At 33.3% G+C, this 19,202-nt stretch overlaps 1 protein-coding gene across 1 annotated transcript; it reads right to left on the bottom strand.

Annotated features, from left to right (window-relative positions):
* Positions 1 to 11,881: 11,881 nt before the first annotated feature.
* Positions 11,882 to 13,405, bottom strand: LOC131071947 (linamarin synthase 2). The gene is made up of 2 exons (XM_058007920.2): positions 12,922 to 13,405; positions 11,882 to 12,846 (listed from the first exon to the last, which is right to left on the bottom strand). Exons 1-2 carry the CDS (start codon positions 13,403 to 13,405, stop codon positions 11,882 to 11,884), a joined length of 1,449 nt encoding a protein of 482 aa, XP_057863903.1.
* Between the last annotated feature and the right edge of the window lie 5,797 nt (positions 13,406 to 19,202).

Below are 19,202 nucleotides of genomic sequence, written 5' to 3'. Positions count from 1 at the left end.
ATATGTCATATAGTATGTCTATCATCATCAGTCATATAAATAGCCAAAGAACATGAGTAATATCAAATAACATAAATCCACAAAGAGAATCTAGGATCATCGATACAATCTAAGATAGAAATGGAGTCATAAATAACCATCTAAGTATCCTCCAGATGTCTATATAAGTCTATCAATATGCAAATCAAAATGCATGTCTACGAAGGACACTACAGGGCACTCCCAGTTTGTTGGCCACTTGGTGAGTGTAGGACATGAAATTTTCTAGTTATCTATTTTTCCATCTGATAAGAAGCCCTCATCAAGGAAGAGTCAAGGAGAGAACCAAGGGGCAGCTCAAACCCAGATCTGAAGGCCACCACTAGAAAAGACACACAGGCAATAACCCGAGCCAAACCCTGCACCAAGCACCCAAAGACAAAAGACTGCAACCAAATCTTGCTAAGGAGAATAGGGGGGAGAGAGGAAAGAAGGGAGGAGGGGAAAAAAAACCTGACCCCTGCCACAACCACTCCAACCAACACAAGCACATCTTCTACCAACCCTCCACACCTAACCTAGGCCACACCCATGCCAAGATCCACGCAGAAAAAATCACCGATAGCTAGCATAGGAACAACGCACAAACACCCTCATCCTCCACCCAGACAAAGACAAAAACAACGAGGTCCTTCCCGAAGGAAAATGAACCTCCAAACACCACAAAACCCATAAATACACAAACCAGACCCAGAAGCCATCCCTGACTGCAAAAGCCCCGACACAAAACCCTCTGCACCCACCTCGCACCAAATAATCCACAACGGGGAAAGGGCAGTGAAAACCCCAGATCAAGGCTCTCCCCAACCAAACTCACCATCACCATTATCATCAGCCTCTTCTCCTCCGCCATCAATCTCCCCTAAAACCCTTGCATGCACTTCCGCCTTCGTTCTCCTCCTTATCCCGCCTCGCATTCTATCTTTGCGAGGGTGTTTATGATTTTTACCCTTTCCTATATTGATTGTTTGAGATGTTTTAATGATGACAATTGGGTAATTTTTGTCCTTGGTGCTTATCAATTTATCATTTCCACATACATTGTGGATAATTTTTACTCCTAGTTTCCTACTTTTCAGAGTGTCTTGTTTTATGGAGTTTTGAGGCTATGTTTGTAATTGTGTTATTTGGGGTTCTATTATGGGATGAGCATTTCTCTGATATTTGGCTCATGAGCTCCATCATGGGTGGCAAGAGGAATCAGTAGGAACCCATTTCTTATGATGACATTAATAGAAATAAGGAAATTTTGAGCATTTTGATTAAATGTGGGGTTATGCCCTGTCTGGAGCATCTTCATGGCTACAATGCTAATGTGACTAAGCTCTTCTATAGAGGGTGGGAGTATACGAAAATTTTCATTGGAAACAAATTATTGGACATCACAGAGGAATTGGTTGCAGAGGCTATTGGGCTCCCAATGAATGCAAAAAAAAATCAAGGATAGAAAATCCTCTGAGTCTATGGTGAATACATTTTGCAAATGCAAGGAAGGATTGAATATTGTAAAAAAATAGAATGGTGGCTACCAAGTAGACTCTCTTAAACCCCTCTGGGTAGGTGTGGATAAGTTTCTTATGAAATATTTTACCTTGAATGGGTAGTTTACCACTATCTATAGCTATCATTTTTCATTAGTCGATCACTTTAGGCATAAGCTCTTGGTTTCATTCCCTCTCTATCTTCTTTTGTTACCACCAATATTAAGGAGCATAATAAAAAATAGAGTAACCATGTTCTTCATGAGAGCTTTATTCTTCTAAGTATGGAACACTTAAAAGAACTTTTATCTGCCCCTAAGGGGAAAAGGTAGGGTTCCCCCCCATTGCAATAAAAAAATATAGGGTCTAAGGAGGATATGGAGATAGATTTTGGGAAGTGAGAGGATGATTTAGAGGATTTTGACTAAGAAATAAGGGATGAGGCTCCATCGAAGTATAACATTGTCTTAAAGGAGAAGAAAAGGAGAACCACCATCTTAGGAATGAGAAAGGGATATTTGTGAAGAGAAAGAAGGTGACGTATGAATTCTAGGTAGTCAAGCTAATGTGGAGTTAGATGTTGACGATGGTAGTAATAATTAGAATGTAGAAGGAGAAAATTTTATGGATGAATAGGTCAATCTTATGGGTGGAGGGGAAGTCACCTTGGGAGTGACCCCTTCCCCTCCATTATCTAATTGTGTTGATGAGGACAAAGCTAATCACCCTCTCTTTCTTAGATTTTTTCTTAAGGATCCCCCCTTCCTTGGGTGTGATCTTACGAACCGACTTGATCTTTTGGGAATTGCTAGGGATGGCATTGTGTACCAATTTAGAATTTATAAATGGTTTTTTCTAGAAATAAATTAAATTAATATCAATTTTTTAGTCCATTAAAAGTAAAATGGTTGCTTTGGAATAGGGAGATGGCTAAGTAGCCTCTGAGGCTTGTGTGGAAAATGGGATTTTTTATGAGAAAAATAATAGAATGGTTTCTATCCTAGAAAACATGACCAAAGATGTTTCTCTTGTTAAAAATTACTATGAAGGTAGGCTAGGGGTTCTTGAAGCCAAGATGAAGCAAATTAATGATAACTTGTCTAATCTAGCTAATAAGATTTATTGCACAATTCACACCAATGTGGATGGGATGAAAATTCTTGATAATCATTGGAAAAATGTGTAGGTAATGACATCTAAGGGAGATATTGTTATTGATCTAGACTTGGTGGAAAAGGATAAGCTAAAAAGGGGTGACAATGGTAGTCCATCAATGTGAACATGTGATCATATCAAGAAGACTAGGGAGCAAGCAAAGATTGAATTGTATGATCTAATTAACTTGTCTCAGAATCTTGATCAGATGGAAGCTAAGGTTGTTGAAGCCCTGAAGAATATTTGTTAGGGTTTTTTTTCCTTTGCTTGCCTATTGTTTTTGATAAAGATAAATAGGTTTTATATGGCCCTGAAACCCAAAGTTTTACAGGCCAAGGCTAGCAGCCAAAATGACATTAAACATAAGAAAAACAGGGGACAAACCCCACACAGACCCAAAGCCAAAACAACATGAAAAGCCCCCCAAAATAGGAAAGAGCACTCAATTGAGAGAGTGCACCAGTTCAGTATTCCTCTAAATAATCTTCTTGTTTATTTTCTCCATATCCTCCATGATGAATCGAGAGGTATCCTGGTCCTGGCTCCAGCTCCTGGTCCTAGTATAGGGACCCGAACTAGTCTTCCCTCTAGCAGCACTCTCGCCACCCTCTGAAACATTCTTTTCTTTTTTTTCCGTCAAGGGAGGATAACTGGCTATGGTTCTAGTTCTATAGTTAAGAATCATGGCATTGATTTTTTTCAAACATTCAGCAATTGCTTGCCTATTGTTTTAGGGGTCTATTTTTTGGTTTTTTTGAGCTGTTGTTGAGCTATGTTTGGCTATATATATATATATATATATATATATATATATATTTGTATCTCATTGTACTCAAGGATTTAGGGCCCCTTCAAAATCTATTCAGTGAAAACTTTAAGAAACCCCCTCTCAAAAATAATTATAAAATCTTGGTGAATGTTTAATTTTTTCAAAAATAAAAATAATAATTTATTGGTGAATCTTTCATTATTTTAAAGAAATTTTTTTGATAGAATATATTGGTGAATCTTCGTAAATAATAAGAGTATGCATTAATTACTATTGCAAATCCTTTCATATTAAAAAATAATTTTTTAATATAAAAGAAGACCTCTACAAGTGGAAACCATTAATGAGTTTAAGGGGTAGACTCTACTTTATTTAGTTTCTATCATTAATTTTAAATAATATAATAACCCTCTTTGTATTTTGTGAGATAAAATGTACCAACAATTTTTAATACTCATGGGGCCTAAAATTTCTTTAGACAATTAATTTTCATTGAGGTCAACAATTAAAAATCAATTTGAACTCCCACAAGCATTACAACTTGTAGGTATAATTTACCTCATGCAATACAATGAGGGTAATTAGATTATATTCTAAATCAATGATGGAAACTAAATATTGTTGACATAATCCTAAAGTGACTAATAACTATGATATATTATTAGTGAAATAATTTAGATTTCTACAATAAATTATAAAATTTTGGTGAATCTAATCGAATCATGTATCAAATATTGTGGCGAATCTTTGAGTAAAAAAAAAGTAATAAAATAAATTTATAGGAAATTTAAATAATACTAAAATTAAAATTTGTAAAAATGTGGTGATTTGGGTCACCTTAATGGTTGAACTTACTAGCCAATTTTTTAGTCCCAAATTTTGACAAATAGCCAATTGGAGAATATTAGCCACTAAAAAAATGACTAAACCTATTTTTTCCTTAGTAAAAAACAACCAAGTGAGATTAAATAAAAGAAAAAAAGTTGGCTCTAAAATAGGTATCTATATAATGATGATCCTCTAAATAAGGAAAATGTAGAAAACCATTTTTAGATCCAATATAATTTATGAGTAGTAGTCCACCAACAAAGCTTGTCATTGTAAATTTGGTTTTCTTATAAAAGGGGATGCAACTAATGGTAATGACTACAAAGGTTAAAATTTGATTATGTGGTAAGGGATGTAAGTTGCAACAATATAGAAAATAGAAATGATGATTGATGCCAAGATATTTGTACATGAAGTTCACAACATTTGTAATATAAATTAAAAGTATCAAAAGAAAAATATCAAGATTAAGGGTAGTTAGTCTTGGTTGATGTAAAGGTACATTAATATCGGAAGACCTAAATAGACCTTAAATTGGAAAGCCAAACCTTCTTGACATAACTCATATTCTTAAAATTTTGAAGACCTTTATGTTTACATATCTTAATTTTTTATAAGATTTTCTTAACCTTAAATTCCATTATTACACTTAATGTAGATGTATTTACAAAGTGAATTAAGTGTATTTCTATTAAAAAATAACAAAAAAATGAGTTCCTATAAAATTGAAACTAAATCTTTAAAACTGGATCTAAAATTTACTAATGGCAAACATCTTTAATCAAATTGATAACATTGCTAATCCTAGTAATTAAATTTTATAATACCACCAAAATTTTATATAATTATTAGTTCCTCCCATGATAGGATACTATTGCATTGGTCTAATTCAATTTTTCAATTAGTTTAGCCAATCAACATTCAGAATTAAAATTTTTGAACCCAAAACTGTAATTTAGATTTAATTTTTATTTTAAATAATTATAAAAATTACTTTTTTCTTAATTCTTATTGGTGAGAATAGATATAAAATTCAATTTTATAAAATGTAATTTCACATTTCTATATTTTCAATGCATTAAATGAATGTCACTTTACATAACTCAATATTGCATTAAATAAATGTAGGTACTAGTGACGTCACCACTCATAATTATATTTATTTAATTTACGGAGCAGCATGATTTGAGACATTCCTTCCAATTGTATATAGTTTTTTTGGTAGCCGTTTAATTTACAGCTTTATATTTTTTTTTTAAAAGAAAGGAATATCTATGCATAATATATTAAAAAGTAATAATATGCTAGATAAAGTTAGGTAAACTAATAACAATGAAAATACTAACTCATTCATTACATTCCTCTATGAATATTTAAATATCAATTGCAACTTGGTGTGCAATGGGTACACCAAAGAGGTGTAGATTTATGGAAGGTAAAATAGGAAAGAGAGGTGTAGATTCATGGAAGAGGTGTAGATACAGTTAGAGGGCAAAATGTAGGTATAAAGTGATATAGAGTGATAGAGAGGGATAGAGGGAGAAAGAGAGCTAGATAGATAGGGAGAAAGATAGAAGTATGGATCCATACAAGAATAAAATAAAACCTTAGAATTAGGAAGATAATTAGAAATATGTAGAATTAGAAAGAGGTAGAGGGAGAGAGAGAGAGAGAGAGAGAGAGAGAGAGAGAGAGAGAGAGAGAGAGAGAGAGAGAGAGAGAGAGAGAGAGAGAGAGAGAGATGGAAATAGATATAGAGAGATGGAGAGAGAAATATTGGGAGATGTAGAGAAAGAGGGATATATATATGTATAGATATCGAGAGAGGGGGATAGGTAGGGAATGAGGGAGAATTAAGGACATGGGAGATAGAGGGAGAGAAATGGAGAGAGCTATGTAGAGGAGGATGGGAAGGAGAGAGATGGGGAGGGGGAGAGATGACTAAATATATAGAGTTAGAGGGAAAAATGTAGGTATAAAGTGATATAAAGAGATAGAGAGGGATAGAGAGAGAAAGAGAGCTAGATAGATAGGGAGAAAGATAGAAGTATGGATCCATACAAGAATAAAACAAAACCTTAGAATTAGGAAGATAACTAGGGCCCATTACCAATATTATTGATATATTAATATATATCTAGAATTATAAAATTATATATAAATATTTTTCTATACTATATATTGATCATATAGTTTATAGGAATTAGATAATCATCAAAAACTAATCTTAATTCGTTTAAAATATATAAAATTTTCTAAAATAATTAATATATTTTAAACAAAATTATTTAAACTTGAAAAATAGTACTTTCACATTACATAAATATATGATTGTATAGTTTGTTATTATCTAAAATTCTAGAGAATAAATTAGATTAAAATAGTTAACAAATGTCCATTTGCTCTCAATTTCTCTCCTATTTGATTTCTAGAATATTTTAGATAGGTAATCCAAATGGATGTTGCATTTAACTATCAACTTCAAAAAATTGAATAGAAATTTTATAATTTCTAGAGGAGATAAGAACTAAATCAATCAATCTACAATGTAGATTTACTCCCATGGGAATGCATTGTAACTACACTATTGATGTGGTCTGCACATCCATTTGCAAAGAGATGAATCAGGTGACATCATTAAACACTTGAAGTGAATCAAATGGAAGAAAGAATATTTTGAATTGTGGAATCAACTGACATTACATTGTGCCCTCCCAAATTTAGTATATAATTTTGAAGATTGTACTTGATTCAAAATTTTTTTTGAGTGATGATTCTCATATCCACAAGAACCAAATTGAAATTTCTCAATGTGAAACAATATACCTCATTGATATACTTATTTTGATGTACATTTAAATGAATCACATAGCATATGTTCAGGGGGTTGAGCTTAGTCGGTCAAAGCATTGAGCTCTCAATGTGGGGACCCAAGTTCAACTCCCATGAGGGACATGTTTGTGGAATTATAAGTTGTGACTCTTGGTCTTCCATTGGTTATATTTGTCACCTTGTTTAAAGTGGATTTCTAAGTTGTGACCCTTGGCCTTCCAATTGTTGTTTCTAGTTTGGTGCTCGAAAGGAGCTAGTACTTGTAATAAGTTTGCTTGAAAGGAGCTGATATTTGTAATAAGTTTGTAACGTGGATGCTTGAATGAGCAAAAATGAGCTTTATTGTAATGTTGTTCTAGGATACTTAATACAAAAACTCACGTAGCATATCAAGAATAAAGGAAAATAAAAATAAAAATTTTAAAATAAAGGAAGAGGAATATGTAGAGGTAGAAAGAGGTAGAGGGAGAGATAAAGATAGAATGAGAGAGAGAGAGAGAGAGAGAGAGAGAGAGAGAGAGAGAGAGAGAGAGAGAGAGAGAGAGAGAGAGAGAGAGAGAGAGAGAGAGAGAGAGATGTATATATATTGAGGGGGGATAGGTAGGGAATGAGGGAGACTTAAGGACAAGGGAGATAAAGAGAGATAAATTGAGAGAGGTATGTAGAGGATGAAGGGAGGGAGAGAGAAGGGGAGGGGGAGAGATGACTAAATATATAGAGTTAGCGAGGGAAAAATGTAGGTATAAAGTGATATAGAGAGATAGATAGATAGATAGAGAGAGAGAGAGAGAGAGAGAGAGAGAGAGAGAGAGAGAGAGAGAGAGAGAGATAGATAGAGAGAGAGAGAGAGAGAGAGAGAGAGAGAGAGAGAGAGAGAGAGAGAGAGAGAGAGATAGATAGAGAGAGAGAGAGAGAGAGAGAGAGAGAGAGAGAGAGAGAGAGAGAGAGAGAGAGAGGGGGCGGATAAAGACATAATTATGGATCCATACAAGAATAAAACAAAACCTTATAATTACCAATATTATTGATACATTAATATATATCTAGAATTATAAAATTATATATAAATATTTATCTATACTATATATTGATAACATAATTTATAGGAAGTAGATAATCATTGAAAATAATCTTAACTAATTTAAAATATATAAAATGTTATAAAATAATTTATTTAAAATTTAAAAATAGTACTTTCACATTACATAAATATATTATTGCATAGTTTTCTATTATCTACAATTCTAAAGAAAAACAATGCTTTATATGAGATTAAAATAGTTAACAAATATCCATGTTCTCTCAATTTCTCTTTCATTTGATTTCTAGAGTATTTTAGATAGGTAATCCAAATGGATGTGGCATTTAACTGTCAACTTCAAAAAATTGAATAGAAAATGTATAACTTCTAGAGGTGATAAGAACTAAACCAACCAATCTACAATGTAGATTTACTCCCATGGGAATGCATTGCAACTACACCATTGATGTGTTCTGCACATCCACTTGCAAAGAGAAGAAACAAGCAACAACTTTAAACTCTCGATGCAAATCAAAGAGAGGAAAGAAGATTTTGAATTGTGGAATCAATTGACATTACATTCTGGCCTCCCAAATTCAATATATAATTTTGAAGATTGTACTTGATCCACAAATTTTGTTGAGTGATGATTCTCATCTCGACAAGAACCAAATTGAAATTTCTCAATGTGAAACAATATACCTCATTGATATACTTATTTTGATACATTTAAATGAATCATATAGAATACCAATATGAAATAAAAATACAAATAATTTTTAAAAAATAAAAATATACTCCATTCAACTCACTCAAGATCTATTAATAAATATATTTTTAAAATAATAATGTAAACAATATTCATAAAAAAAACTATAGACTATGACTAAATGTTTGACTTATCTATGTATTGGAACAATTGTTACTAAATAATGTGCCTTGCCCTATTAGCGAGATTTTTATTTTTAATAAAATTCTAGCTTACTGATTCAAGGGAAAAAAATCAAAAGCATAATGAAAGTATTTTGTAAATTAAATTAAAGTTTAACTACCTTTCATTTAAGATTTAACAGAAAAGTAGACTATATAGAATTATAATTTGGTGGCCTTTGATGTACGTCTATATCAAATGCTTGTTTCTCATTATAAATTTAATATAATTTTGAGTTAACCATTATAATGTGCAGTTTAAATACGATAGTGGGTGCACAGTGCAGAGTGGGTCCCAATCATGGGAGTCAAAAGGAGAACCATCCTTCTTGTGCAATTTATTTGATATGAACTGTATTGTCATAATAGAGCCTGCCTTCCATTGTAAATGGGGAGTCATTCCAAATCGAAAAGAAGCTACGAGATGCCCACCGAGAAGCTATGAGATTCTTGCCGAAAAGTGATAGCAGAGATAAGATCGACTGATAGGTAGTATTAGAGCGTTTGATGGAGAGGAGCAAATCGATGGTCCTAAACAATTTAATCGTCTTGCACCCCTTTTCAACAGAGCACAACCATCGATTTAACAAGTTAGCTTCCACAACTTCATATAAGGAACACCTTCGATGTAATAAAGCATCTTAAATTTTTGACTTGGTTACCATATTAAAATATAAATGCACAAATATTCAGTATTAGTGATTTAAATGTTGAGTAATTCTTAATTTATTTAAATGAAGTTTATTTGTATTGGAGAAAAGATCTAACACTGATTCACATGTGTATGAAAAGGTCTTAATCTAATTATAATGGAAATAAGAGTATTAGATTTCTTTGAGATTTCAAATCATATATAGCATTTTTAATTAATTAATATTGGGATGTTATAATTAAAAATTTTATTAAAAAATAATATAATATATTAAGTTTAAATTTTAATTTTTAATTTTTTTTGTATTAAGTATCATAGAATCACAAATCTCATTTTTTGCCAAATACTAGCTCCTTTCGAGCACCGAACTAGAAACGACAATTGGAAGACCAAGGGTCACAACTTAGAAATCCACTTTAAACAACAATGGAAGACCAAGAGTCACAACTTAGAATTCTACACAAAAGTGTCCCTCATTGGAGTTTAACTTGGGTCTCCACATTGATAACTCAATGCTTTAACCAACTAAGCTCAACTCCTTGGACTTAATTTTTAATTAAATATCATTGTACATCATATAATAATTGTGTGTACTTTTTTTATTTAATTACATATCTATTTTATTTTTATTGAACGATAATAAATTTATATAATCAAATTTTTTATATAAATAATATAATCATGTATTTATCATACTTTCTTAAAATTAATTATTTCTTTGGTTAATTTAATACTATATAGTCTTAATTTAGAATTTTTCTTTCAATCCTATTCATAAGCATTTAATGGGTTATTTTATTTTTGTTGAAAATTAACAATTTATTTAACTAATTTTTTTTCATAAATAATTAAAATCATGTTTTATTAATCCTTCTTAAAATCAATTTTTTTCTTTGGTCAATTTAAGACTTTTTAATCTTAATTTAGAAGTTTTCTTTCAATCCTATTCATGAACATTTATTGTGATGAAAAGTAATAATCAGATTTGATAAGTAGTTTATATATGGAGAGAGAAAAAATATATATACCTATATTTTTAGCATAAATATAACTCATGCTAGATAAATTGGTTTTTAAAATCAACATTTCCTTTAGAAACTTAAGAATTTTATTCTTAATATTAGAAATTTTTATTGAATCCAATGTGTAAACTATAATTTTGATGCATTGTATTATCGTGCAATGAAAAAAAACTTGTTTTATATTTTGTACAATAAAAAGTTTGAAATAAAATTGTAACTTTGGTAATATGCTATTCATGACAAGCACTCATTCATCTCTACCTCTATCTTCCTCTTTCACCCCATCTCTCTCTATCTGTTTTCATCTTCATTTTCATCTCCATCTCCATCTCCAACTCCATCTCTACCTCTATTTGCATATCTCCACCTTCCTCTCTAACTATATTGACAGGAACATGAGGCATTGTCTTTCTTGTTTTTTTAAAGCTACTCTAAAATCATACATCTTCCCTATACTATAATATTGCTAAGATTTTAATTATATTTGTAAAAATAACTGACCAACAAATTTAGGGTAAAGCCAGACGAGTAAAAAGAGAGTGGTAGGTAGATAATCATGGAATTGGCAAGAAATTAAAGACATGAAAGTGGCGTGATAGCTACACATTTATCACAAAGTACCATCCCTACATTCATTTTGAGAAACGTTCATAATCAAAAAGTAAATTGTCTGTAGAAGCTCAAATAGGTAACTCAGTCTAAGCTCCCTGGAATGAACTCCAAGCTCTCTGAAATCAATCAGCTTATTTTCGCCGACAAAATATACAGCAGACAAAAGGTCATACAGTTAGCTAAACAATATCAGTATAGAAAGCATATAAGAAATCTGAATCTGATAACATGTTTACAAAACTAATAGCCAATAAACGGCAGTTATTACAATTATCTCCCTAGACACACAACAGCATTAAAATGGAACCACGATTGAAAGATGTCGAGATAATTCTGGTTTATTTAGAAATGATATAGCAAAATACAATAGCCAGTACAGATCATTTAATAAATCGTCTGGGTGAATTGATAGACGAATGTTGGAATGACAAGGGCGGAAGGCGGGTGCCTTATAAACCTATTTTTCATTAACGGAGAAGATTGTATGGAATTGGAAAAGGGTAATAATAGTGATCGATGAGGGACGGAATACTTTGGCGACTACGCCGTTTTAACAGAAGCCGATTTGGAAAGTTGTGTCATGTCATGAATAAACCTGTTCAAATTCATAAAAGAAGAACCTCCCTGCCCAACAGCTTTAAATGCCGCCTCCTTCAACTCCATGCCCCTTTTTCTCAGCTCCTGCGCTTCCTTACCCTCCATCAGTCTCCTCACGCCTTTCTCTATCTCCTCCCTTTTGATCACCGGATTTTCATTAACGTCCACGCCTTCCAAGTCAATGCCAATCTTCCACACATCCTTGCAGAAGCGGCAGTCCAGAAACTGATCACAGAAATAGGGCCATCCAAGAATGGGAATACCCATGCTCATGCTCTCCAAACACGAGTTCCACCCGCAATGGCTGAGGAACCCTCCTACGGAAGTATGAGACAGAACTTTCACCTGAGGCGCCCATTTAACAATCAGTCCCCGATCCTTTGTCCTCTGTTCAAAACCCTCCGGCAGAGTTGCAGGCACGCCTCCCGCAATATCCATGCGCAAAACCCACAGGAAAGGGTGCTCACTCTTGTCCAATCCCATCGCGAGCTCCTCTAGCTGTTCGTTTGATTTGACAGCGATGCTGCCGAAGGAAACGTATATCACAGAAGCCGGCTCTTGGGCGTCGAGCCATTTCAGACAGCTCTCGTCCTGCTCCAGCAAACTCCCACGCCCGTTCAAATCTTTTCCTTCCAGCAAATTGGGAAGAAATACAGGCCCTACTGCCAAAGCAGGGCAGCCATTACAGGACAGTGCGCTTACCGTCTCAGGGGGTTCCAACTCATCGAACGTGTTGACCAGCACATAGTCTGCCTTGCTTTGGAATTGGGACTCACGCAGGGCCCACTGGAATAAAACGCCGGATATGTCGGTGGCGCGATAGAAAGAAAACAGATCGCTGGGCAACAGAGGCGGAAGATTACCGGGCAAACAAGTGATCACTTTGTCCGCCCTCTTCGATTCCTCCACTGCAATCAGTTATGACAAATATTTTGAGCAATCAAAATAAAATTGAGGAAGCCTCAGTGGTATAGAATTTGTACCTTTGACAGGAATATGTCCGCGGGAGAGGAGAAGGTTGGCGTTGCACTGAGCAATTGAAGAGGCAGCGCACAATGTCCAGAAGATCACTCGGGGCACTCCCAGTTTTTTGGCCACTTGTTGAGTGCAGGACATGAAATTTTCTGTTATTATGCAGGTGATGGGAGGAGTTTTTCCGTCTGCTAAGCTGCTCAGCAAATGATGCTCCAAGACAGGGCCAAGATTTTCCATTGCGATTACGTACTCGCCCAGATTGGCGAGGCGACCATGATCTGGCGGCAACCCATCTGGAATGGTGAGAAACTTAAACGCGGCTTCTTCATCATTATGAGCTGCTTTGGAAATGCACTTGTGACTCCATTCCGTGTTTACGAAAGTGATGAAAACCCCTCTTGAAGAGAGCAACTGGGCCAAATTAATGAGAGGATTGATGCTGCCTTGCGCAGGGAAAGGTACAATCACTGCGTGCAGGCCACTCATCCCCATCTTTCTAATTGTATGAATGGGGAATTAATAAACCTTAATTCATTAATTCAAAGTGGATAAATAAATAAGTTGGAATTTTGATTTGATTTTTTTGGAAAGGGAATATAAGCCTCAGGTAAATAAATCTTTACTTGAGGTGGAACTTAAATGATGATAAATAATTAAATAGTGAATATATTAATTTTGATAAAAATAATATTTAATTAATATGTTGATGGAAATAAGATAATTAATTATTTATTTATTCAATCAATTATGAAAAAAATGCTCAAATACTTAGATATTTAAGAATATATGAAATTTAGGTGTTTACAGTAGTAATGAAATAGTGGCTAATTATATTAACCAATAAAAAATATTCAATAGTAATGAAATAGTTTAATCAACTTCCCTTGCTCTTTGTTTTTTAGTCATCCTTTTCAACTACATTGTAGTCTTGCCCAATCTTATTTTTTTCGATGTTTTCATTTTTTATTTTCTTCTTTCTTGTTCTCTCTTAGTATTTAGTATGAGTAGTTTGCATTCCATTACATTTATAATCTTAGTTCTAATGATGAATCACAAAGTGTAATATGAAATATTGATGTTAAATAAAATTACACAATTGCATCCATAAAAACTACTAATTATTATCTATCATAATTCAAGACATGAAAATTAGTGAATAAATGTTTGGAAGGATTTGGATTTAAAAAAAACTACTATATTTATAATAGCTAATACAAAATATTAAAAAAAATTATAATTGACAATTTTGTGTAAAAGTACCATCAACATATCTATGCTCTAAATAGATAAAGTGGGTGAGGACTCAAACTCTTACATAACAACCAAACCAAGTTAAATATTAGTTATAATAATCTAATAATAGATTACTTTAAGACATATATTTAACTTGGCTTCACAAATTAAAAAATCATTTATCATTCTCACATGTCACATGATTTTGCAAGTTCTATACTTGCACTCAATCTGGCCATTAATGGAGAAAGGTGTTGATGCCTTTTATTATGTTTTACATTCTCGTCTCTTATTTTCTTGAGAGAAAATGGGATGATGCATCTTCTCACAACTCCTTCGAATAAATTGGTCAACTAAATAGGTAAGCACTTCTTACTTGTGGATTCTTTACTTGCTGTTAATTTATATGCCATCATTAATATCCATACTCAATTTCTTAAATTCAATTTTTCACCTTATTTGAGCATAAATTTGGCCACATTTTGCTCTCTCCTTAATTTAAGTGCACTCCATTGTAGTTCGCACAATTCAAGAGGGCATATTATATATTGATTCGATTTTTATCTTCTATGTAGTCTCATAGGTGTTATACACATTTTATGTACATGATTGAATTATCTAGATCTAAATATCAATATCATTTCTATCACAACCTTTTTAAAATGGGCATAGAGTGTACTCTAAGAGGAAATTGTAGACAATAGCACTCTTTCCCTTTGGCTTTTTGTAACTTTTGTTCAATGTCTTGAATGCATGATTGTAGTGCACAATTTGACTATGTTGGCACACTCATTGACTAATACCTAATCATGCATTTTGATATGCCACATTTTTTCATTCAAACCCAATGTACTATTGCTCGCGATAACTTATTCATCTTTTAGATAGTCTTGATTAGAACTATGATTTCAATCCTTAAATACTAAGCCCCATGATACTACTTAGCAGCACCATCGTTTCCTTTACCTCATATATGAATAGGCTACTGAACGTTATAGGTTGCAAAGAGCATAATTTTCTTAAGAAACAATCATACAACTTTCATTAGAATAGTAGCTTAAATACAACTGTCATCATGATTGTATCACATACACTTAACTTCCCCACTCTCAATCCTCATCTTTCGAATTCAAAATCCAATACTAAACTTTTAATTAGTTAAAAAATTTTACTTCTCCAATTTCAATTATCTTAGTTTCTTAATTTCAATTATCAAATCTCTTTTAACTCAATTGAGTGTTTCTATGATTAGTTTTGATTGCAGGTTGCAAAATGGCCCGATATGACAACCAGACAAGCACTCGTGAAGGTAAGCCAGAAGCACACGCAAATGGTATGATATGAAAACCTGAAATAATTGGTTGTAAGATGGTGATGGAGGTTGTCCCATTTTCAATTTGGCTATGGGAGCAAAAATTTGCACCGCGCCCATCCCCGGGCTTGTCACATCCAACTGTACCCTGTCCCATTGGCTGTAACTTGCTAGAGCCTTATAATAAATTTTTATTAATTTAATTTAATATTTTTTAAAGATTTTTAATTATATTTTTTGTACTTTTTAAAATTTATAATTAATAATATAATAAATAAATAATGAATTATATATTTAAACAAATTTAATAATAAATAATATGTATAAAGTTACACGAATATATAGAGTAATTTTAAGATATATTTAATTATTTTTTTGTATTATCAATGTTAAAATCGATTATATGTTAAATTTAATTGATTAATTTTATCATACAAATTTTTACTTTGCTATAGAGGCAAAAATTAAAATTTCTACATTAAAATTACTTATAATAAATTTAACATATAATTGATTTTAACTAGAAATTTTTTTAACATACATAAATTTAACATAAGAAATAAAAATTTGTATGATAAAATTACATATGTTAAATCAATAAATAATTAAGTGATTTTAACATTGATAATATATAACTAAATGATTTTAACATAGAATTTTAACATAGAACTTTAGCACTGATAATCCCAGACCACGTCAACTACCTTCTTTGGGGAGAGAAATCTAAAATATCTATCAATGATTGAGTTGCTGCTTAGTTTTTTCCTTACTCTCCTCTCTTCCCTTGGGGTTGTTCAGAGGGGTTAGTTTCATAATTAAAATAATGAGAATATTCTTATGGTTACTGCCAGTTAGGTGGTGATTCATTTGGCCAGCCTGGCTTCAATGGACGTGCTACTTTGTTGGCAGACCTTTTAGGTTTATCACCTAATAATGAGATACAATATGGAAGTTAACATGATGGTTGCCATCGATACCTACTGGCTTCTCATGCCACACAACCAGGAAATCATTTCAAAAAGTGTATTCAATATTTCCCATGCGCCTAACTTCATGTCTCACTTAATGACCCTTGTCTTGCACACTTCCCATTGTTTTCTCTTGGCTTTGCAATCTTCTCTATGAAATCATCTTCATGACTAAAGAAGCTCTCTTGGAGGATCATATGGGGGATGAAAAGGTCGGATATGAGCCACATAAACTAGATGACTTCAAGAATGACCCCCTAGTCTGGAATTTCTGCATGGAAGGAGGGGTTGTTGATTTCTTGGAATGTCTTCAGGGCCATGATGAGTAGCTCTCTCTTGAATTTACCTCCTTCTGGTCTGGATGATGTGTTTTGGTGGGTGACATTTCATTCGAAGTCTCTGAAGAAACCATCGCCCAAGCCACGAGACTGCCCTCGATAGGTGGCGTTGGAAGCACACCAGCCATGTGGCCAACAGTGAAGGCCTGAAATGTTTCTTCTGCAACCATGAGGAGCTTGTTAAACTCCACGGTGGGTTTTCCAATGAAGAGATAAAAGATCCTTGGAATATGATCTGCTTGATGATAATGAAATATTTCATGCTCGAGGGAAGACACAAAGTATTTTATTATTATCATTTACTCCTTATGAATCATTTTCATAATAACAATTTTCTCTATCTTCCTTTTTACTTGTTGCATTCCATTGAAATCTTTGTCAAGGATACCTTGGACCCCAAGCACGAGGACATGCTGCCATACCTCCTCCACTAGGGTCTTATTTACAGGCTTTATAAATATCACCAGGCCCTTCCGCCCCCCCCTCGGAACCTCACACTCACTCAACCCCCTATGCCAACCCCTCAGTAGCTTGCTGCCCTTTCTATGGCTTTTCCTAGATTTTTCCAACTTTTGCATAAGGCCTTTGCTACAACTAATTTCCCAATATCTCTACCTACTTTTGCCTCCACGGTTTCAATCTCTGAGGTATCTCCTAGCTTGATGCCATCTGCCTCTCCCAGCATGTCCCTCTCCCTTTCCAAGGGTAAAGGTAAAACCCCTGTCAAATGTAAATGAATTGTCTTTGAGGACAATTCATCTTCCGAGGATGTTAATAATGATAACACCTCCCCTGAATTTGAGGGAAGAAGGAGGTTTGGTAGATTTGCCTCCAAAAACTCGGTTAAAAAGAAGAACCTTGTGATTGAGATGATTGACTCTGAGGAGGACCACATGGAGGAAAAGGATGGGAGGGACCCTAAAAAAACTATGGGCCCCCTTGGTAAGGATGTTTCCAAAGCTGACAAGGGAAGGGATCCTATGGATATGGGCTCTGCAGGAGCCACTGGCGAGGGTAATACTGATACTCAAACCCTGGATTTTGTTGATGATAGGGATAGGGTCCCTATGGATATGGGCACTGTGGGAAGCACCAGTGAGGACAATACTGATACTAAAGCCCTGGATTCTGTTAATTTAGACTAGGATGACAATTTGAAGATGGCAGAAGAGGTGATGGACTCTATTCCTCTTATGGGACTTGACACTAGAACTGACAATACCCCTGCTAACAATGTGGCCAAGGTGGTGGATGTGATTGTGGATGAGAAGACAACAAATACCCCCTAGGAGGCCCCTACCCTGGAGCAAATGAAAAAGTTGGGTACCGACGTGATGGACATCATGAAGAAGATTGAGAATCTGGGTCTTGTGCTAAAACTAAAGGTCATCATCGATGAGGTCAAGAGGCTCTAGAGCATGGTTGAAGCCAGGGATGCCCAGATTGTTGGTCTTAATAAGTTTTAACTGCAATTTTTACATAGCTCGGTGCTCACCCTCTCTCTGCTGAGGGAACGAACTGCAGATTCAGAGGAAGAGAAACAGGAGGCCAAGGATCTATATAAGTTCATGTTCACTGATTGGAACAGTGTCATAGACCGCATTTTGGTGCGCAAAGCGACCCTATAGTTGTTGTGTTTTCCCTATTTTTTGTTATTTTTTATTTTGAAAGACTAGTTTTAGTTTGATGTTAATCCTGTTATAGTGTTGTTGTTGCACCATGGTTTCGTTGATAGTTTTTCTATGTAAAGGGTCAGTGCCCCAGTTCTCACTACTTTTTAATAAAACACATAGATTTTTTTTAAGATACATAAATTTAACATAGGAAATTAAAATTATTTATATTAAATTTAACTTGGAAAATAATTAAGTGATTTTAAAAAAGATTGTTTTTTTACATACACAACATATAACTTAACATAGCTTAATATATATATCTTAGTTAAGTTAAATTTAATATAAGTAATTTTAACCTATAATTTTTTTTATGTTAAATTTATGTATGTTAAAAAAAATTCTATGTTAAAATCACTTAGTATTTATTTTTTGATGGTAAAATCACTTGATATTTATGTTATAATAAAATAACCATTAAAATAAATAAAATTAAATTTAACAAAAAATAAACATGTAATATTAAATATATAATTTAAAGTAAATATATTTATAAAAATTATACTATTATTAACTTATATATATAATCTCTATTAAATTAAATTAAAATTAAAAAATTTAAACATATAAATTATCATTAAAAAAATTTAAATATATATTTCATTATTAATTTATTAATTATAGCTTTAAAACAATAAAATATAATAAAAAGCCTTACAAAAATATTAAAATAAATTAATTGAATTTGTGATAAGGCCCGAGCAAGTTAAGTGGCAGCAGTTGCTAGCCGATGGGACAGGGTATGGGCGGATGTGATGAGCCTAG

Source organism: Cryptomeria japonica, chromosome 1 (genome assembly GCF_030272615.1).
Source record: "Cryptomeria japonica chromosome 1, Sugi_1.0, whole genome shotgun sequence".
In the NCBI taxonomy this organism is placed as follows: Eukaryota; Viridiplantae; Streptophyta; class Pinopsida; order Cupressales; family Cupressaceae; genus Cryptomeria; species Cryptomeria japonica.
Note: the sequence above shows the minus strand (reverse complement) of the source record. Positions and strands in the feature narration are given on the sequence as shown.